Raw genomic sequence first — 21,193 nt, 5'->3', positions numbered from 1 at the left:
ATACCATCTACAGTAGCTGTCAAAAGCACAAGAGAAAAAGGACAGAGGTTAAGAGCCCTTAAGGGGACATTGTTCCTCAATAGCTCTGCTCCGACTAGACCGTCATCTGGCTCCATCTTGCGACAGGCTCCATGAGCTCCTGGCAACCTTAGGTTTCCTCTGCATCCTAGGTTTTGCAGCTGTCGGTGGGATGGAAGGCCTGAAGGACCAGTACTTCTCAGCCCTGGCTAGTAACCGGAGTGAGAACAGCAGCTGTGGGCTGCCCCGAGAAGACGCCTTCCACATCTTCAGAGACCCAGTGACCTCTGACCTCCCCTGGCCTGGGATCCTATTTGGAATGTCCGTCCCGTCTCTCTGGTACTGGTGCACAGATCAGGTAGGGGAGCTGACTGACTCCCTGATGCTTCTTTGCTGGGCTCACTGGCTTCAGTGGTATGATTTGGCTGTGTATGTTCCTCTGTCCCCCCCCCCCCCCCCATCTCCTTCATCCTCCCCACCCCCCTCTTCTGCTCTGCCTGCTGTTTTGCTTCTTACAAATGCTAATGGCGATTCAGGAGCTGCTGATTTTTGCAAAAGGGGGAACTTAACCAGTCATAAGCTCAACCATATGGATGATGATAAATTTCAAGATTTGCAATGCACATTATTTGTTCAACAAATACCCCAGGCACGCCTCTGGGTGCTTGAGAAATCTGGAGCTGATTGAGTTACCCTGCTACTGCCTGGGGGAGACAAGAGTTGACAAATCAGCATTTAGAAGTCTGAGTGAGGGGAATGCAATTTAAAATAGGGTTGCAAGAAAGAGTGTGGCTGAGGAGGGACCTGAACAAAGTTGGTCTCTAACCTACACACACAGACACACACACACACACACACACACACACACACAAAGTTAAAAAAGGGAAGAACCACCCAACTGCTACACAATTTTATCATTTTTAGAATCTGAAGGTCACAGACTGATGATGTCCCAGTTGCGACCAGGGCTTTTTTGAGTTAAGAATGGGCGAATCCCTTGGATTTATGTTTCCTGTCAGCATTTACTTATTGTTATCTGGGAGCTGCATGGATCGACACCAGAGCCTTGCACACGCTGGGCAAGTGGTCTGTTTCTGAGTTACAACTCCAGGCCTGGGTCTCCTTAAGTATCAGACTTTGTGGGGGCTGTGGGGAAAATGGGGGAAATTCAGACGCTGTTGATAACCAGACATCAAATATATAGGGTTAAACCCTTGCATTTGTCCACTTCTCTTTTTTTAATATTTTTATTTATTTATTATGTATACAGTGTTCTGTCTGCATGTATGCCTGCAGGCCAGAAGAGGGCACCAGATCTCATTACAGATGGTTGTGAGCCACCATGTGGTTGCTGGGTATTGAACTCAGGACCTCTGGAAGAGCAGTCAGTGCTCTTAACCTCTGAGCCATCTCTCCAGCCCCCCACTTCTCTTTTTTTATTGAGCTCTATATTTTTCTCCGCTCTCCTCCCTTCTTTTCCCCTCCCCTTCAATTCTCTGCCATGGTCCCCATGTTCCCAATTTATCCAGAAGATCTTGTCTTTTTCTATGTCCCATGTAGATTAGATCCATGTATGTCTCCCTTAGGGTCCTCTTTGTTGTCTAGGTTCTCTGGGGTTGTGAACTGGAGGCTGCTTTTTCTTTGCTTTATCTTTAAAAGCCACTTATGAGTGAGTACATATGATATTTGTCTTTCTGGGTCTGGGTTACCTCACTCACTCAACGTAATGTTTTCTAGATCCATCCATTTGACTGCAATATTCAAGATGTCATTTTTTTCTGCTGTGTAGTACTCCATTGTGTAAATGTACTACATTTTCCTTATCCATTCTTCAGTTGAAGAGCATGTAGGTTGTTTCCAAATTCTGGCTATGACAAGCAGTGCTGTTATGAACATAGTAGAGCAATTTCCATGTGATACAGTTGAGCATCCTTTGGGTACATACCCAAAAGTGGTATTACTGGGTCTTGAGGAAGGTTGTTTCCTAATTTTCTGAGAAATTACCATACTGATATCCAAAGAGGCTGTATCAGTTTGCACTCCCTCCAGCAATGCAGAAGTGTTCCCTTTACCCTACAACCTCTCCAGGATAAGTTGTCATCAGTGTTTTTGATCTTGGCCATTCTTACAGGTGTAAGATGGAATCTCATAGTTGTTTTGATTTGCATTTCTCTGATGACTAAGGAGGTTGAGCATTTCCTTAAGTGTCTTTCAGCCATTTTAGATTGCTCTGTTGAGAGTTCTCTGTTTAGGTCTATACTCCATTTTTTATTGGATTATTTGTTCTCTCGATGACCAATTTCTTGAGTTCTTTGTATATTTTGGGGATCAGCCTTCTGTCCAATATGGGGCTGGTGAAGATCTTTTCCATTCTGTAGGCTGCTGTTTTGTCTTGCTGACCGTGCCCTTTGCTTCACAGCAGCGAGAAATGCTTTTCTATAAAGAAGGTAGGCAGACCCAGATCTCAGTTCCACCAGTGAACTACACAGGGCCAGTAACCACACCGTTCTCAACTTCCACCTCCACTCTGCTCCAGGTGATCGTTCAGCGGAGTCTGGCTGCCAAGAACCTGTCTCATGCCAAAGGCGGCTCCCTGATGGCTGCGTACCTGAAAGTGCTTCCCCTTTTCCTGATGGTGTTCCCCGGCATGGTCAGCAGGGTCCTCTTTCCAGGTGAGGAGGCTGTTGGGGGCAGCGCTCACCTGTCTGTATGCAAGTCTCAGCTCTAGGAAATGTGCTAAATGCGGCACTCGCTGTCCCACAAGAACAGGACAAAAGGCTTGGCCTGGTGGCTGGATGGGGGTCTCCCCATCTGTCTACTGACTTCACACTGCTGTCCAGCACTGACTCGGCACACAAGACCCACTGGTATTCCAAGACGAGGGAGCAGATGCTTACAGGGAGCCTGCCACTGTATTCTTCCAACCACAAAGTAGTCTAAGGTTATGTGGCTCCACATGCACGCTTTTTCCCACAGAAGAAGTCATGTGCCCATGCTTTAGGGTTAAAACTCATTGCTCTAGTAACTTTGGTCTGATGGAACGCCTCCAGTGACAGGGGACATAAATAATCCTGCAAGAACACACACACACACTCACACACACACACACACAGACTTTTCTTTTTGAGACAGGATCTTACATGGCCTAGGCTGGCCTTGGACTTACGATGCTCCCACATCTGCCTCTCAAATGCTGGGATTACCGGTGTGCGCCACCATGTTTGGCTAGCTATTTTTCTTCAAATGCAAACAAGAGGTTTCTACATATGCACAAACAATACTTAGGAGGGTAGTATGACCCGGAGTCTCTGGTGTCAGGAGCTGGTGATCCACACAGAACAAATCTGTTTCTCTTTTAAACAGTGAGCATTCCTCCATAAGCACCAAGGCTGTTACTAACTCAAAGGAGACCATAATCCAGAAAGCATTGTCCCTTCCCTTATCCCTACAAGTTATCTCAGTGGTTCTCAACCTGTGTCACATAACAGAGTATGCGTCATTATGACTTATAACATTAGCAAAGTTACAGTTATGAAGTAGACATGAAATAATTGTATGGTCGGGGGTCACCACAACATGAGGAACGATATTAAAGGGTCACAGCATTAGGAAGGTTGAGAACCACTGAGTTATAGATGCAAAGAAAGAATAGAATGGCCGGGAGGTGGTGCACACACCTTTAATCCCAGTAGAGGCAGAAGCAGGTGGGTCTCTACGAGTTAGAGGCCAGCCTGGTCTACAGAGTAAGTTCCAGGACAGCCAGGACTATACAGAGAAACCCTGTCTCGAAAAGCCAAAATAAAAGAGTAGGATGCGTAACCATTCATTAACCAGTCCACTTAGGTCTAAATCACTTAGAATCTTGAAGAATTAAGGGGGAGTTGGGGGGAAGGATACCAACCATGGTGCTGAATTCTGAAAGCTTGCCCCTCCAGCCCGGATGGGGATCACAGGTCATTCCTCCATGCAGAGGGCACACAGCATTGGGAAAACACGAGGGGGGCAAAGCCTGAGGTCTTGGCTTCTTGGTGACTTGAGGGAAAGCACACGGCTGCTGAGTAAAGCCTGAGAGATAACACCAGACGTGGTTTAAAGCGACCACATTGACTGCAGACCTGCTAAGGGTCCTGCGGATAGACAGGCGCTGATGGCGGGCTTCATTCTGGACAGCCTATGCTTGAACCTCACTCAGCTCTGCCGCTCAGGAGCGATGTGGCCTTAGGTACATCATTTAACCTCTGTTTCCTTTGTTTCTTCATCTGTAAGATGGGTGGGAGTGAACTCTATGCCAAGTGAACTTGTTATGTATACATAGTTGGCTAACTAACAGGTAGCAATGCTATTGAAGAGTGTGTTAATTATCGCAGGGTCTCTGGAGTCAATTAAAACTTAGTTGAACCAATTAATTTCACCAAGGTGAACAATCTGTGTGTGTGTGTGTGTGTGTGTGTGTGTGTGTGTGTGTGTGTGTGAAGACGCGTGTGCACAGCAGCGGTTGATCTCTAGCCCTCTCTACTTTACTTTGTGAAATGGCTTTACTGACCGTGGTACTCACTGATTCAGCTAAACTAGGGGGTACTGAGTCCCAGGGATCCGCCTGTCTCCACCTCCTCGGCACTTGGATTACAGACCTGCACTGTGCTCAGCTTTAATGGGTGCTGGGCACTCAGCTCCGTCCTCATGCTGTGGAGTAAGCACTTTACCGACAGGCCACTTCCCCAATCCTGGACAGACCACAGGAAGAACACCGTGTTCTTCACTGGGCGCGATTTGTAAACTTTGCTCCAGTCACGTGCCCCATACTTGAAGGGTAGGAAAACCCTTAGTAGGAAAAACCCTTCATAGTTAATGATGAACTAACTGTCTGAGAGGACCCTGCTCCTTCCCAGTCTGCATGGAGAAGGGGAGTCTCCCCAGAACAGAACAAAGCGCACAGGTTTGAACTTCAGCAACGAGAGGCTTCTGTGCCCCAGCAGTGAGAATGTTGAGTGTTTTCTTATCCACTGGTTTCCTCAAAAGCTCTTGATTGTTCTAAGGGGTGGGTGGGGCACGTATATATGTGGCATATGGTGCATATGATTTTGCATGTGTGCAGGCACACGTACATATGTGTGCATGTACATGTGGTGGCCAAAAGTTGATATGGTGTGTCTTCCTCAACTACTGCCTTATTTTTAGTAAAGACAGGGTTTCCCAGAGAACCTGAAGCTCACTGATTTGGCTAGGACGGCTGGCCAGCAAGCTCCAGCGATCGCCCCATCTGCTTCCCTAGCCCTTACTCCTACCCTGGCATTACCAGTGTGTGCCACTGAGCCACGTTTTGCATATGGGTGCTGGGAGCTCAACTCAGGTTCCCATGCTTGTTCAGCAAACATTTTACTCACTGAGCCATCTTCAGAGCCCAATCTTAACCCCTTCTGAGGGACACATCCCAATGACCTAAGGGCCTCCTACTAAGCTCCACCTCTTAAAGGGCCCACCATCTCCCAATATTGCCACATTAAGGACCAAAACTCCCAACACATGAATCCAAACCACACCCTAGCCACAGCAAGGTACACTGTGGAGACCAACGAGAAAACCAGGGTGGGTAGAAATCAGAGATAGGGAGAGAAAAGAGGGGACTGGAGAGGTGGCTACTAATGTGCTTCCAGAGGACCTGAGTTCAGTTCCCAGCACCCAGGCTGGGACCCTTGCTGGCCTCTGTGAACACTGACATTCATGAGCATAAGCTTATATACAGATGCATGCATGGACATATAATTTAAAAATACAATTTTTTTTTAAAGAGAGAAGAGATACTTAGAGTTTGAAGCTCACAGTGAGCTTGAATCTAAACTGAGCAGCGGCCCCTGAACCCCCTGAGCAGCTGAGGGAGGCAGGGAAGGAGGGGTGGGAAAGCACCAACAAGGCTGGGGTGCAGCTCAGCAGCAGTAGAGCGGACAGCCGCTGTGCACAAAGCCCCGAGGTCTAGATCCAACACCGAGAAGAAAAAAGTTAAGTGTTTCTTCAAAAGTATCACGGAGGAACTTCACCGCAGGTGTGAGTCCCTGTCCCCCTGCGGCAGCTGAGAAGGTGAAGTCTGAGGGAGGGCTCCAGCTATGACTGGCTGTTAGGTGTCATGGCTCCATAGGGTTCAATGGCAGAGGTGATGTGTTGTTGCTATGTCCTGGGTGATCATACTTGGACGCTGAAGTTTTAATGTGCATGACCTCAGCCAATTGTTATGTTCTTTTTCCATTGCCTTATTTTTAAATAATTATTTTAGTATGTGTGTGTGTGTGTGTGTGCGCACGCGTGCGCGCGCACATATGTATGCCAGTGTGCCCTGTCACCTGTGTAAAGTCAGAGGACAACTTGCAGGAGCCGCTTCTCTCCTATAAAGTGGCACATTAGGATCGGACTAAGGTTGCTGGGCTTGCTAGCCCTTTCTTTACTTCTGAACTGCGTGGAGGTGGGGGTGGTGAAGTGGAGGTATGTATGTGTGTGTGCATGCCTCATGGAACCCATGCAGAGGTCAGAGAGAACATGTGGGCTTTAATTCTCTCCTTCGGCCACATGGGCCCTGGGGATCGAACGGGTTGTCAGCCTTGCCAGCCCTGTCGTTCTGATCGTGTGAAACTGTGTCTTAGCAGGATAGTTTCAGAGAACAGCCACGCTAATGTTACGAGATGGTTATGTCATCACCCCTCCCCCCACCGCTCTACAGACCGGCACCAGGAGCCCAGAAAGCTGAAGGGGCTTGGGGTTGAGCTCCTTTCTATTTCTCTCAGCTCTAGGCTCATAGACCCTTCTTTGGGTGCCGGTCTGGTTCTGGCACACGGTAGCCAGGCCTGGGCCCAGGGCCTGTCTGCCTCACTCTGGGCTTACATTTCCTCCATAGATCAAGTGGCCTGTGCTCATCCTGACATCTGCCAGCAGGTCTGTAGCAATCCCTCTGGCTGTTCAGACATCGCATATCCCAAACTTGTGCTGGAACTTTTGCCCACAGGTAATGTCCCCTCACCCCTATACTTAGTCCCCTGAACCACCTAAAAAGGAGGCTATTGTTTGGGTGCTGATCTGAGGTAGGGACAAGATGTAAGAGCTATGGGCACCCCAAAGACTAGATTTTGGGAGGCCACAAAGTCTTGTCTGACTATCCCACCAGAGGGTCTACTTCAGAGCTGAGCCATCAGGATCAGCTAGCTTTAGGCCTGGGATGGCAGGGTCACAAGAGAAGGCAGAAGCTGTCAACAGAAAGCCCAAGGCCTATAGACCTCCCTTCTGCCTCCCAGGACTCCGTGGGCTCATGATGGCTGTGATGGTGGCGGCTCTCATGTCCTCCCTCACCTCCATATTTAACAGTTCCAGCACCATCTTCACCATGGACCTGTGGACCCACATCCGGCCACGGGCATCTGAAAGGGAGCTCATGATTGTGGGCAGGTAAGGCCATATAGAGTAGGGACTCGGAAAGCGAAAAGCCCAGATACCTAGCAAAGAGGGAACTGAACTCACAGACAGGCAAAGCCAATGTGCCCGAGCTTGCTCAGCCTCTGCCGTTGATGCTGCATGAGTTAGTCGCTCATTCAGGAGACGCTCTGTGAACACCTGCTGTGTTCCAGTACTTAAAACACTACCTAAAGATGCTTCAGCATTTAAAAACAGTCCTCCAGTACTGGAGCACAGCACCAAAAGATGTGCACCTGTAGGCACGATGCTAGAGGTAGGGAAGAAGTCAAGTAGATGCGTAAAGCCCTGATGAGTTTTCCGACTGGGAATCAGGGGACCTAGACTTTCAGACGGGAAGCATCAATCTGGGTTGCGATCTGGGGGTGGTAGGGAGTAGCTGGATAAGACTGGGGGATGGTGATTTCTATTCCAAGACTCCCACAAAGCCCTGAAGTCTAGTAGGAAAGCAGAAGTGAGCGTCATGAAAATGTAATGGAAAATAGACACAAACAAGCTGCTCCTTGGGGTCCTGCCACACAAAAAGATCCATGTAGAGAGAAGTCTCAGTCATGGGTCAGAGAGAGAGAGGACTTAGACATGACCCTGAATGTTAACCCACTAAAGAAAAGCCAGATGCGCTGTACTTGATCACTTGAAAAGCACCATTAAAGAGACATAAAGATAAGTCGCAGACTGGAGAGAATATTTGCAAGTCACATTACATGCTTAAGAATGTGTAATCTACAAACTATAAAGAATTCTTGGAATATAGTATGACCAACCACCAAAACAGCTGAATGAACATCTCACTAATGAAGATATAGAAATGACTATGAGCCTGGGACAAGATTCTCAGCATCATTTATTATATGAGATATCACTTCATCCCACTAGAATGCCAGTAGCAGCCAGGCGTAGTGGTGCATGCCTATTGCCCCCGCTCTTGGAAAGCTGATGCAGAAAGACCTTGAGTGTGAGACCAGCCTGGACCACATAGCAAGTTCTAGCTGTCCTCATGTTTTTGTTTTGTTTTTTTTTGTTTGTTTTTTATTTTTTGGGTTTTTGTTTTGTTTTGTTTTGTTTTGAGACAGGGTTTCTCTATAGCTTTGGGGCCTGTCCTGAAACTAGATCTTGTAGACCAGGCTGGCCTTGAACTCAGAGATCCAGAAATCCGCCAGCCTCTGCCTCCGAAGTGCTGTGATTAAAGGTGTGTGCCTGCCTTCTAGACTGGTCTGAGTTACATAGTGAAGCCCTGTCTCAAAACAAAACAAAACAAAATTTTAAACAAAAAGAGACAAGAAAGGGGAGAGACTAGAACTCCTATATAGTACAGATGAAATTATGAATGGTCCTATTTAAAAACAATTCCACCGCTTCTTAAAACACAAAGCATAAACTTACTACATGGTTCAACAGTTTCCATTCCTAGAAATGAGAGTGTATGTTTCAAAGACCTATACCCAGATGTTTATAGAAGTAGTTTGCTGTATCCAGATGTTTACAGAAGTAGTTTGTTGTATCCAGATGTTTACAGTAGTTTACTGCACCCAGATGTTTATAGAAGTAGTTTACTGTATCCAGATGTTTATAGAAGTAGTTTACTGTATCCAGATGTTTATAGAAGTAGTTTACTGTATCCAGATGTTTATAGTAGTTTACTGTATCCAGATGTCTATAGAAGTAGTTTACTGTATCCAGATGTTTATAGAAGTAGTTTACTGTATCCAGATGTTTATAGTAGTTTACTGTATCCAGATGTTTATAGAAGTAGTTTACTGTATCCAGATGTTTATAGAAGTAGTTTACTATTGCAAAGAAGGGTGCAGGAATTCTGTCATCAACTGGTGAAAGACAATCAATGGGAAGAAGTGGTGTGTTCGTGATACACTTTTCAGAAGCAATGAAATGGTCAGGTGAGATGGCTCAACTGGTAAGGATGCTTACAATCAAGCTTGATGACCTGCGTTTGATACTCAAGTACCACATGGGGGAAGAAGAGAACCAATTCCCATAAGTTCTCTGACCTCCGTGTGAGGGTCATCCACCCTGAATGCTCCTTACAAATTAAGATTTTTTTTTTCAGACAGGGTTTCTCTGTGTAACAGCTCTGGCAGTCCAGGAACTCACTTTGTAGACCAGGCTGGCTTCAAACTCAAAGAGATCTCCCTGCCTCTGCCTCCTGAGTGCTGAGATTAAAGGTGTGCACCTCCACTGCCTGGCCCAAATTAAGAATTTTAAATATTTATTTACTGTGTACGACTGTTTTGCCTGGAAGAGCGGCCAGAGCTTTTAACCACCAGGCCATCTCCCCAGCTCCAATAACTTTTTAAAAACTCAATGAAATATCCCGGTGAGTTAGAACACACATGTATTCCCAGCCCTTGAGAGGATGAGACAGGAGGATCATATATTTAAGGTCAGCCTGAGTTACACAGGGAGTCCCTGTCTCAGAAAGGAAGGGAGTATGAAATATGGATGTGTGTGACCCCTGATATGGACCTCAAAGACCAATATGCAGCCGAGTGAGCAGCTGAAGGCCACAGTCCGTATGGCAGAGAGCATTTGTAGGGAGCTCCGGGAAAGGCGAGCATGGAGGGAACAAGCACATTCATGACTACTCAGGGGCAGCAGGCATAAAGTATCAATGGGGAACATTTGGCATGAGGGGTGTGCTCAATGTTGACAGTCATTTGGGTCGCATGACTGCAAATTCAGTGAAGGGCACAGTATCATACGTTTAGGAGGGACGGAGCTCATGTAACTATGGCTCAGTGAAGCTGCATGATCAAGGGAGGAAAGCAGGTGTTCAGAGGAGACAGACGCGTTGCTCTCTCTCCTCACAGGGTGTTTGTGTTTGCACTGGTGGTGGTCTCCATCCTCTGGATCCCCGTGGTGCAGGCCAGCCAGGGAGGTCAACTTTTCATCTATATCCAAGCCATCAGCTCTTACCTGCAGCCGCCGGTGGCTGTGGTCTTCATTATGGGATGTTTCTGGAAGCGTACCAGTGAAAAGGTAAATCCGGGATCTGGTGAGATGGCTCAGCAGTTGGGAGTAGTGACTGTTCTTCCAGGGAACCTGGGTTCTATTCTCTCAGCACCCAGACGGCAGCTCACAACTGTCTATAACTCTAGTTCCAGGGGATCTGATACCTTCATACCAATGCACATAAAATAAAGTTAAATCATTTTAAGGTAAATCTGGATTGGCAACATAATACCCAGGTACCACCCGTGAGCACTGGGAGAAATGGCAGGGAATGGTCTGGCTGGGATCTGCCTGTGTGGGCTACATTTGGGTGTCACCAGGGAGAGTGAGTTCCGTATGGGAAGACATAGGAAGGGGCCATCAGGCCTTAAAAAGATATGAGGGGAGTTCTCAGATGTGTCTTCATGTGTTTGAGTCAGGGCCTTCCTGTGTGGCACATGTCTGTTTCTGTGTTAAAACATCCTGACAAAAAGCGACGTAGAGGAGAAAGAGTCTCTATGAGCCCGCAGTTCCAGGTCATAGTTCGTTACTATGGTACGGTCAAGGTAGCAAGAACTTGAAGCAGGCAGTCACGTTATATCCTCATATCCCATCCAGTCCAGAGCTGGGAGTGTCTGAGGTTTTCTGCTGCTGTGAAGAGACACCATGACACAGCATATTTATTTATTTATTTTGGTTTTTCGAGACAGGGTTTCTCTGCAGCTTTGGAGCCTGTCCTGGAACTAGCTCTTGTAGATCAGGCTGGCCTCGAACTCACAAAGATCTGCCTGCTTCTGCCTCCTGAGTGCTGGGATTAAAGGTGTGCGCCACCACTGCCCAGCTCAACATAGCAACTCTTATCAAGGAAAACATTTCATTGGGGCTGGCTTACAGTTCAAAGGTTTAGTTCATTGTCATCATGGCGGGAAGTATGGCCGCACACAGGCAGACATGGCGCTGGAGAGGTAGCTGGGAGTTCTACATCTGGATCTACAGGCAGCAGGAAGACACTAGGCCTGGCTTGAGCACCTGAGACCTCAAAGCCCATCCCCATTACACACTTCCTCTAACAAGGCCACACCTCCCAATAGTGTCAATGCCTCTGAGCCTGTGTGGACCATTTTCCTTCAAACCACCACAGGGAGGGTGATGCAAATATGCTGAGTGTTCAGCTAGCCCAGGACTAGCCAGGCTAACATAGCCCAGGACCCCAGGGCAGAGAATAACGCTGCACTTTCAGGCTGAGTCTTTCTACATCTAGACAATCCTTCCCCAGGCAGGCCCACCAACAAACCTGGTCAAGACAGTCCCTCACTGAGCCTCCTTTCTCAGGCTCAAGTTGACAAAACTAACCATTACACTCAGGTTGGCCTCAAACTCACAATCTTCACGCCTGAGCATGGGTGTCACTGATTTTAACCACCATACTCGGCTTCATGACACACTCTTGCCATTGATAGAGAAGCCAGAGTAGAAGGGAATGAGTGTGCCAAGTGTAATCAGTTCACTCTAGTTGGGCATCGACATCTGCTGTAAGCTCAACCGGACTCAACCAACAGCAGAATGAAAATATTTAGAGAGAAAAAAAGAAAAAAAGCCATGTTCCTCCTGAGCAAGTACAGAGTTTTTTCCCTGATGGTAACCTCTAAATCAATGGTTCTCAACCTATGGGTCATGACCCCTTTGGGAGTTGAATGATCCTTTCACAGGGGTTGCCCAAGACCTCCAGTAAACAGATATTTACATTAAGATTCGTAATAGCAAAATTACAGTTATGAAGTAGCAAAGAGAATAATTTTATGGTTGGGGGTCACCACAACATGAGGAACTGTATTAAAGGGTCGCAGCGTTAGGAAGGTTGAGAACCACTGCTCTAAATAATATAATGTACCAACTATTTACATAATATTCACATTGCACTGGGTACTATATGTAATCTAACAGAGCATATAGGTGGGTATGCACAGGCCATGTGCAAACATTATGCTGTTCTATACAAGGGACATGGGCAACTGTGGACTCTGCTATCTATGGGCCCGGGAACGGATCCTTCATGATACCAAAGGATGACTGTATTTGTAGAAGATGAACAGGTACATAGCTCCAAATCTTTGCAACGGAGTGAGCATCGTGGGAAAGACAGACTCTTGAAATGGCTTCTTCAAGTTTTGCTGTCCTTGGTGTCCCTAAGATGGCTTTGCTCTGGTTTGCAGGGTGCCTTCTCAGGTCTAGTCTTGGGTCTGCTGTTAGGATTGGTCAGGCTGGTCCTGGACTTTGTCTACGTGCAGCCTCGGTGTGACCAGCCCGATGAGCGGCCGTCGGTGGTGAAGGACGTCCACTATCTCTACTTCTCCATGATTCTGTCTTCTGCCACCCTCATCACTGTGTTCACCGTGAGCTGCTTCACAGAGACGCCCTCCAGAGAGATGGTACATTTGGGTTGACGGGCATCGCCTCTGAGACTCATCAAAAGTGACAGAACAGGGACTCCGGGTTTAAACAAGACAATTGAATGTTCAGAAAGTCCAGAGTGGGACTTTGGGGACACATCGATGCAGAACTCAGAAAAGGTCATCAGACCCCATTTCTCACTTCTGCTTCAATTCCCAAGCCCACGGGGAGCCAAGGAGTTCCGAGGGCTGTGCCCCTTCCCCTAACCCCCCCTTTTTTTTTTAACACCATTAAGTAAAGTCATAAGCATTCCTCATCCTGGTTCTTAGCAGCTCCAATCAGCTCATGTGCAACCTTGTCCTTGAACCAGAAGAAGGGCTGAACTGAAGGGCCAGTCTGGTGACTCACACAGTACCCTAGGGCCTGGCAGTTAGACACCAGTGAGAGGAAGCTATCAGAGGGCAGAGGAGCAACAAGAGGTACAGCCATGGACTCTGAGGAGTGGAGGGAATTGATGCTGCTTGGAGGGGAAGGCACTATGAGCAGTGTCCAACATGAAGGCTGAGGTGGATGCTGGGTCAGGAGAAGGGAAGAAAAAAAAAAAAACGCAGCTTCCATCTGTGTCTCAGAGTTACCTCTGTTTCTCAGGTCAGCCGTCTGACTTGGTTTACTCGTCATGACCCTGTGGTCCAGAAGGACCCAGTGCCACCTGCAACCCCCCTGTCTCCGACCCTTCCTCTGAATGGGACTACAGAGGCCACCAGCACCAGCATCCAGTTGGAGACAGTTGAAGAGACTAAGAGCAAAGCCCATAGCGGTGAGTTGTTTCTGGTCTCGGGTATAGGTGAGCTTCTGAAACATTATGCATTCAGGGAAGATTCTGCTAGATCACCATCCAGAAAAGGGGAAAGGCTTTGAAATCCAGCAACCCCTGGCTCTGATGCCTTCCCTGCCTACCAGATGGGTCTCTCCAGAGACACACAAACAGTACACCTACAGCCTAGCAAGACTTCATGCAAGGCTATACCATAAGCTGCAGCCCCACCGCAATCTTAAAATCACTTATTTCAGTTTAGCTCACTTTATAAAATATGAGTTAACATTTTATTGGAGATTTCACATGAGATTTCTAAATTTCCATCTCTTGAACAATGGGAAAATCGGGGACACCAGGCTTCCATGTTGATGCGGCAAAGCTATCTCCATGGTATGAAGATTTGATTACCATTAAAAAATACCATGGATACTAACCTATGTCAACTCAAGGTAAGAAACTCCATGGATATTTTTTCTTGAGCCTTTTTTCCCCCCAGTGCTAGGGATTGAATCAAGGGTCTCACACATGCTCGGTCATTCAGCCTGGAAAACAGGAAACTCCAGATCATATTATATATATACACATATATATATATATATATATATATATATATATATATATATATATATATAATATTTAATTTTTAAAACACGGCTAGTCATGTCTTAGAAACAGTCCTAATTTTTAGGTTAGCTGCTTGTGGCCAGCAGAAGTGTCATGTGTAATGTACAAGAATAATTTAGATGTTGTCCCTTATAGCAAAGTCTAAAGTGCTAAGACTCACCAGGTCACATGTTTTAAAACCTGAGGTGAGCATATTTCTTCATAGAGGTGAAGAGACTGTCACAATATTCAATGTGTTAACTGGCTTCCCCTGACTCAGCTGCCCAGATTCCTGTAAGCCCAGGCTGCACACAGAGAAACAGAATTTCACAAAAGCATCCCAAGTCCTTCATCCTCCTGGAAGACATTGTGATACAGAGGGGAAGCAGAGCTGGGTCCTAAGCCCACCTCAGTCACTACTGACCTGCTATGTGGCTTTGCTAAAGTTAGTGTTAGCCTGGATTTCTTCATCTGAAGGCAGTGATACTCTTCCAGACTTAAGGTACTAATGGATATAGCCGTTCCTCAGTGTCTGAAAGAAACTGATCCCAGGACCCACAAGGGTACTTAAAATCTCTAGATATTCAAGCCCCTTGTATGAAATGGCAAAGTAGGGGCTGGCAAGACAGCTGTGCTTGCCTTGAAAGCATGAAGATCTGAATTTGATCCCCCAAACTCATGTTAAGAAAAAAGCAGCAGGCTCATGGTGGCATGTGCTTGTAATCCCAGCACCTGGAAGGTCGAGCCAGGCAAAAGGAAAAAAAAAAAGAAAAAAAAAAGAAAGACACCTTCTGAAGAATGACATGAGGTTGTCCTCTGGTTCACATGCAGGCAACACATGTGTACCCCTACACACGTGCACCCACAAATGCCACAGTATTTGCATATATCCTATGTACATCCTGTGTACTTGAACCATCTTGTACATCCCATGTGAGGTCGGTGCTGTGTAAGTAGCTGTTACACTGAATTGTTAGGGAGGAATGATGAAAAGATCTGCACTCCTCTGAGTACTCCTGATTAACATTCAATTAGATCTCCAAGTACAGAAGGCTGACTATGCCTCCCACAACAACAGCGATTCCATGTCTCAGTTCATGAACACACGTTGTCGATCCTCTTCCTCCTCTTGACCTTCCTTTGCTGGGTTCTTCCTAGACGATGTGACCCCCAAGCAGTCCAAGGTGCTGAAGGCTATCCTGTGGCTCTGTGGAATGGCCAGGGACAAAGAGGATCCCCCAAACAAAGTGGAACCTGTTATAGCTTCCTTGGAGGAAAACCCCTTGGTGAAGACCCTGCTGGACGTCAATTGCCTGGTGTGCATCTGCTGTGCCATCTTCCTCTGGGGCTACTTTGCCTAACGCAGGGTGAGCCCTGGACTCGAAGCTCTCTGTGTGTTTTCAGCGCCCTGTTATTTTTTTTTTAACAATAGAAAACAAAATGATAATGAAGCTTGCGTTTGTTTACCATGAAGCTTCAGAGGTGCTGCTGACAACCCAGTCGGCATTCTCTTCTCGAAAGGAACGGCTGGCCCCGGAGCTCCTCTCACTGTGGCACTTGCTCCTGCTTAGACTTTATGGGAAACACACCTGTGTGCCGTGCTGTGCCCTGACACTTCACGCGCTAAAAACCAGGGACTGTGTGGTGGCACATACCTGGAATCCCAGCCCCTGAATTAGAACTCCAAGTTTGAGGCCAGTTCGGGCTACATGGCAAGACTCTGTCTCAAACAAAACAAAACAAAGACAACCCTCCCCAAACAAACAACAACAACAACAACAAAACCCCTAAGTAATGGTGTTCACCTATAATTCCCAGTACCTGGGAGGTAGAGGCAGAAGGAACAGGAGTTCAGGGTTAATGGCAACCAGCCTGGGCAACATGAATATAAAATATAAAAGGGAAAAAAAATGAGAAAATGAGGTAACTGTGTGCACTTCTCAAATTTCAGCTTAGTGGCTGGAGAGATGGCTCAGAAGTTAGGAGCCCTCGCTGCTCCTGCAGAGGACCACAGCTTGTTCCCAGGGTCTCCCAGCAACTCCAGCTCCAGGGATCCAATACTCTCTTGTGGCCACTTCCATGTAGTTACACGCATGTACACATACACATGGACACACATACACACATACATAAATAAAAATAAATCTTTCTAAAATATTCTGACTTCGAAAATTTGGCTTCTTAATTCCACACGAATAGCCTTCCCACCAGACAGTTAGAAGGATCCATCTGCACAAAGCCTCTGACTGGTTGGGGACCAATCATGTCCAGGACTTTATTCTGTGTGGAGCCCTTCTCTGGCAGCTTCTTTCTTCTGGGCTCTGATGGAATGGCTCAGATTGGCATTTGCTGTGTGGACAGCTAAGAGCAATGCCACCTCTGAGGTATCCCAGGACACAAGCTGCCCAGACCTAAAATAAAGGGATGATGGGTGTATCTACTTATGGGCCCCACCCCACTCTCCTGAGACTCCAATTTCCAGGAATTTCAAAGGTAAATAGAAGTCACTTGGCCACCTACTCATTCAGTGACCTGAGTTCCTAGGTGACAGTCACAGTGACAGGGACCAGATGATCCAAAGGGAGAGGTTAGCCTGTGCCTACCTTTCCAATACTAATCCAAACAAAAAACATTCTAGGCCCTCCCAGACAAGCACATCGGAGGTTTGTTGATAACATAATTCCTAGCCAGTCCCATGCAAGTGGATCCTGGCAAGAGCCCAAGATGACTTGGGAGGCAAAAGCATTCCAGGGTCAACTCCACAAAGAAAAGTAAGTTTTCCTCTCCAGGAGCCAAAGGAGGACATGGGGGGGGGGGCACGAGGACTTCCACTAGAGTCCTGGACTCATTGCAATCCTAACCCAAGAGACCTCTACTGCCTCTGGTTGGAGTCAAAAGTAAGTTTCCTGGGGTGGGGGTGGGGATCAGTTCTTACAGCTGTCACCGAGGCCACAGACATCTCTCTCCTGAACTGCTGTCACCAGCCTTCTGACAGGCCATCCCACCCCTCTTTTGCCCACTCAGCTACTCCAGGCAGAGGGCAAACCTGGTTGACCAGGACTCCTTCCGGTTTTAATTCTTACCACTCTCCCTTGGAAGTCTAAGTCAAGGCACCCATTCTCTCTTCTGTATCTACTGTAGATGGTGTGAGGGGGCCTCAGGAGTGTGGTCAAATATTGAACAAACAGGTCTTTGCCCACGCTCTTATACCAGCAGCCTCAACTAATTAAATTCGACTCTATGATTTAGCCATGTACATAGAGACATCACTTCTTCTAGAAAGCCTTCCTGGATCAGCACCCTCCCAAGGCATATGCATTCAAAATGTACTGAGGGCCTAGGAAGATAGCTCAGTCAGCACAGTACTTCCATGTGAACATGAGGGCCTGGGATCATATCCCCAGCACCCACCTTAAAAGCTAGGTGTGCGTCTATAATTCCATTGCTAGAGAGGCACACAGGAGGATCCTTGGGGCTCGATGACCATGCAGCCTATTAGAATCAGTGAGTCTCAGGTTCAGTGAGACTCTGCCTCAGAACATAAGATGGAAAAGCAGTCAAAGAAGACATCTGGAACATCAGCCTCAGGTTTCCACATGCACATAGGTGGGCCTACACATGTGCAAAAACACAAGCATACATACACATAAAATTGGAAAGAAAAAAGAAAATGTCAAGAGCAGGACTGAGCCAGCGACCTGGGCTGGAGCAGACCTGAGACAGTGAACTGCATAGGAGCAGGTACAGGGGAGCAACCGCTGAGCGAGTGGGCCAGAGCCAGAGACTGCTGTGGGTCCGGGCATGAATCTGGGACCCCTGAGGGAGTAGACCTGAGCTAGGACCCCTGTGGGTCTGGGCCTGAGTCTGGGACCTCTGAGGGAGTAGGGCTAAGCCAGGTCCTCTGCAGGTCTAGGTGCACCCAAGTCTGGGACCTCCGAAGGAGTAGATCAGAGCCAGAGACCATGGTAGGATGAACCCCAAGCCAGAGACCTCTGCAGAAGCGGATCCAGTCCAGGGATATTTATAGAAACAGGTCTGAGCTGGCAACCTAGGCCAGAGCAGGCCTGAGACAGCAAACTCCACAAGAGCTGAACAAACCCCAGGAGTGCTGAGCCACCTTCAGGAATATGAAGTGATCAATGGGGTACTAGAACCGTGGCACTGACTGTACCATGAGGAATAACCATCTGAGCCTTGGATCCACTGGCACCTAAAAGATTAATCTCCAGAGTCACAGACAGCCCCAACCACACCAATTAGAGGTAAAGATGAGTAGACAAGGTAAGAACATGTGTAACACCACAAAGAGCAACACAATGCCAGTAAAATCTAGAGACCCTACAACAGTAAGACTTGAAAAACCAAATAGAGATAAATCAGAAGAAAATGACCTAAAAATAACTTCAGGAGAATGTCTGAGACTCTTAAAGAGGAAATGAAAAATTCCCTCAAAGAAATGGAGGAAAAGACAAACAAAAAATTGGAAGAAATCAGCAAATCCCTTAAAGAAAACTAAGAAAAAGCAATCAAACATATGAAAGAACCTATTCAAGACTTGAATACTGAAATAGAGACAATAGAGAAAACACAAGCTGTAGGAATTATAGAAACAGAAATCATGAAAAAACAATCAGGAACCACAAACACAAGCATAAACAGCAGAATACAAGATATGGAAGAGAGAATCTCAAGCACTGAAGACACAATAGAGGAAATAGACTCATCAGTCAAAGAAGACATTAAATCTAACAAAAGCTTAACACAAAATATCCAGGAAATATGGGACACCATGAAAAGATCAAACCTAAGAATAACAGGTATAGAAGGAGAAGCTCAACTCAAAAGCACAAAAAATATATTTAACAAAATCATAGAAGAAAACTTTCCCAACCTAAAGAAAGATATGCCTATGAAGATACTAGAAGCTTACAGAACACCAAATAGACTGGATCAAAAAAAAAAAGTCCCCTTGCCACATAATAATCAAAACACTAAACATACATAATAAAGAAAGAATATTAAGAGCTGCAAAGGAAAAAGGTCAAGTAACATATAAAGGTAAACCTATCAGAATTACACCTGACTTTTCATTGGAGACAATGAAAGCCAGAAGAAGGTCATGGTCAAGCGTTATGCAGACATTAAGTGACCACGGATGCCAGCTCAGACTACTATAGCCAGCAAAACTTTCAATCACCACAGAAGGTCAAAACAAGATATTCCATGACAAAACTAGATTTAACCAATACCAAGCCACAAACCCAGGCCTACACAAAGTACTAGAAGGAAAAATCCAACCCAAGGAAGTTGGCTATATCAACAAAAACACAGATAATTGATCATCTCACAGCAGCAAATCCCAAAGATGGAAAAAACACACAAATTAACATCACCACCAACAAAAACTAAATTAACAGGAGATAGCAAACACTGGTCATTAATATCCCTTAATATAAATGGACTCAACACATCTATAAAAAGACAGAGGCTAACAGATTGGATACAAAAACAGAATCCATCCTTCTGCCGCATACAAGAAACACACCTCAACCTCAAAGACAGACATCGCCTCAGAGTAAAGGGTTGGGAAAAAATTTTCCCATCAAATGGACCTAAGAAACAAGCTGGTGTAGCTATCCTAATATCTAACAAAATAGACTTCAAATTAAAATCAATCAAAAGAAACAAAGAAGGACATATCATATTAGTCACAGGAAAAATCCATCAAGAGGAAACCTCAATACCAAACATCTATGCCCCAAATACTCTGTCTCCAGAGTGCTGGGATTAAAGGTGTGTACCACCACAGTCAGACCTAAGCCTAGCACTTTTAAAGACTTATTTCTATATGTATGAGGGTTTTACCTCATGTATGTATGTGTATGTGTACCACTGTGGAAGCCAAGAGGGCCTCAGAACGACCTCCTCAACCACACACCAGAATTACAGATGGTTATCATCAGCCATATGAGCACCGGGCACCCAACTCTGGTCCTCTGCAAGATCGGCAAATGCTCTTAATCTAGCCCCTCCTTCTGCTCTGGTTTTATCTCATGACTCCATCTTCATCTGACTTCAGCCCTCACTGACTGAGCTGATTGACACCACCCCCATTGACGCCATATCTATCACCCATTATCTTTACCGCTTCTCACTGATTCCTCCTCTGGTTGATTCCGTCTCCCAACTCTCGCTCCACCTGACACTCCAGCCTCATCTCCCTAGCCCACCTCACAGCCACCCCTTCTTCATGGGCCATCCACTTGAGTGAGCTCTCTCTTTTCTCATGTATAATCTGTGCACAAAGCATGAGCTTAGATTCTGGTAGAAACGATGGAAACAAGTTTGACGAAGCACTCCCCTTATCACATACAGCCTCGTGCCATTTGTGGTGCCCTTTAATGTACTGGCGGGTGGAACTGACGTTCAGTGGTCCTTTCCTGCCTTGTTTCCTTCCTTTGCCTATGGGAAGAACCTGTGACTTGGCATGTAAACTACACAATATGGGATGTCACCATTATGTCTTATGTGTAATGATTACATTACACATGGCTGTCTTGGGCGGAATAGACAGCTTAGTTTGTCTAGTGCTTGACCTGAGTTTGAGCCCCAGAACCTGAATTAAAGGTGAGGTAAACATTTACAATCCTAGTTCTAGGGAGGTGAGAGAGGCTCACTAGCCAGGCAGCCTAGACTTCTCAAAGAGTTTTGGACCAATGAGAGACCTTGTCTTAATAAACAAGATGGACTGCTCCTGAGGAATGTTAGCTGTCCTCTAGTCTTCATGTCCACACTCACTTGCACGCACACACACAAAACACACACACTCACCTGCACACACACACACCCCACACACAAACAGCTGGAGAGATGACCCAGCGGTTAAGAGAGCCTGTGCGTGTAGAAGCCCCAGTTTTGGTTCCCAGACCCACATGATGGCTCACATCTGTAACTCCAGTTCCAAGG

The 21,193-nt window shown here is 46.4% G+C and overlaps 1 protein-coding gene across 1 annotated transcript in view; it reads left to right on the top strand.

Moving 5' to 3' along the window:
• Positions 1 to 16,384, top strand: part of Slc5a11 (solute carrier family 5 member 11) — a 56,618-nt gene extending 40,234 nt beyond the window's left edge. The window contains exons 9-16 of the mRNA XM_087908480.1: positions 171 to 376; positions 2,555 to 2,690; positions 6,902 to 7,009; positions 7,296 to 7,446; positions 10,296 to 10,464; positions 12,630 to 12,845; positions 13,456 to 13,624; positions 15,386 to 16,384. Coding sequence (XP_087764606.1) covers positions 171 to 376; positions 2,555 to 2,690; positions 6,902 to 7,009; positions 7,296 to 7,446; positions 10,296 to 10,464; positions 12,630 to 12,845; positions 13,456 to 13,624; positions 15,386 to 15,588 — 1,358 coding nt within the window. The 3' untranslated portion in view covers positions 15,589 to 16,384. The remainder of the gene's footprint in view (positions 1 to 170; positions 377 to 2,554; positions 2,691 to 6,901; positions 7,010 to 7,295; positions 7,447 to 10,295; positions 10,465 to 12,629; positions 12,846 to 13,455; positions 13,625 to 15,385) is intronic.
• Positions 16,385 to 21,193: the final 4,809 nt, after the last annotated feature.

The sequence above is a fragment of the Myodes glareolus genome, chromosome 7, assembly GCF_982192425.1.
Source record: "Myodes glareolus chromosome 7, mMyoGla1.1, whole genome shotgun sequence".
Classification (NCBI taxonomy): Eukaryota; Metazoa; Chordata; class Mammalia; order Rodentia; family Cricetidae; genus Myodes; species Myodes glareolus.
This window is presented reverse-complemented; position numbering and strand designations above follow the sequence as displayed.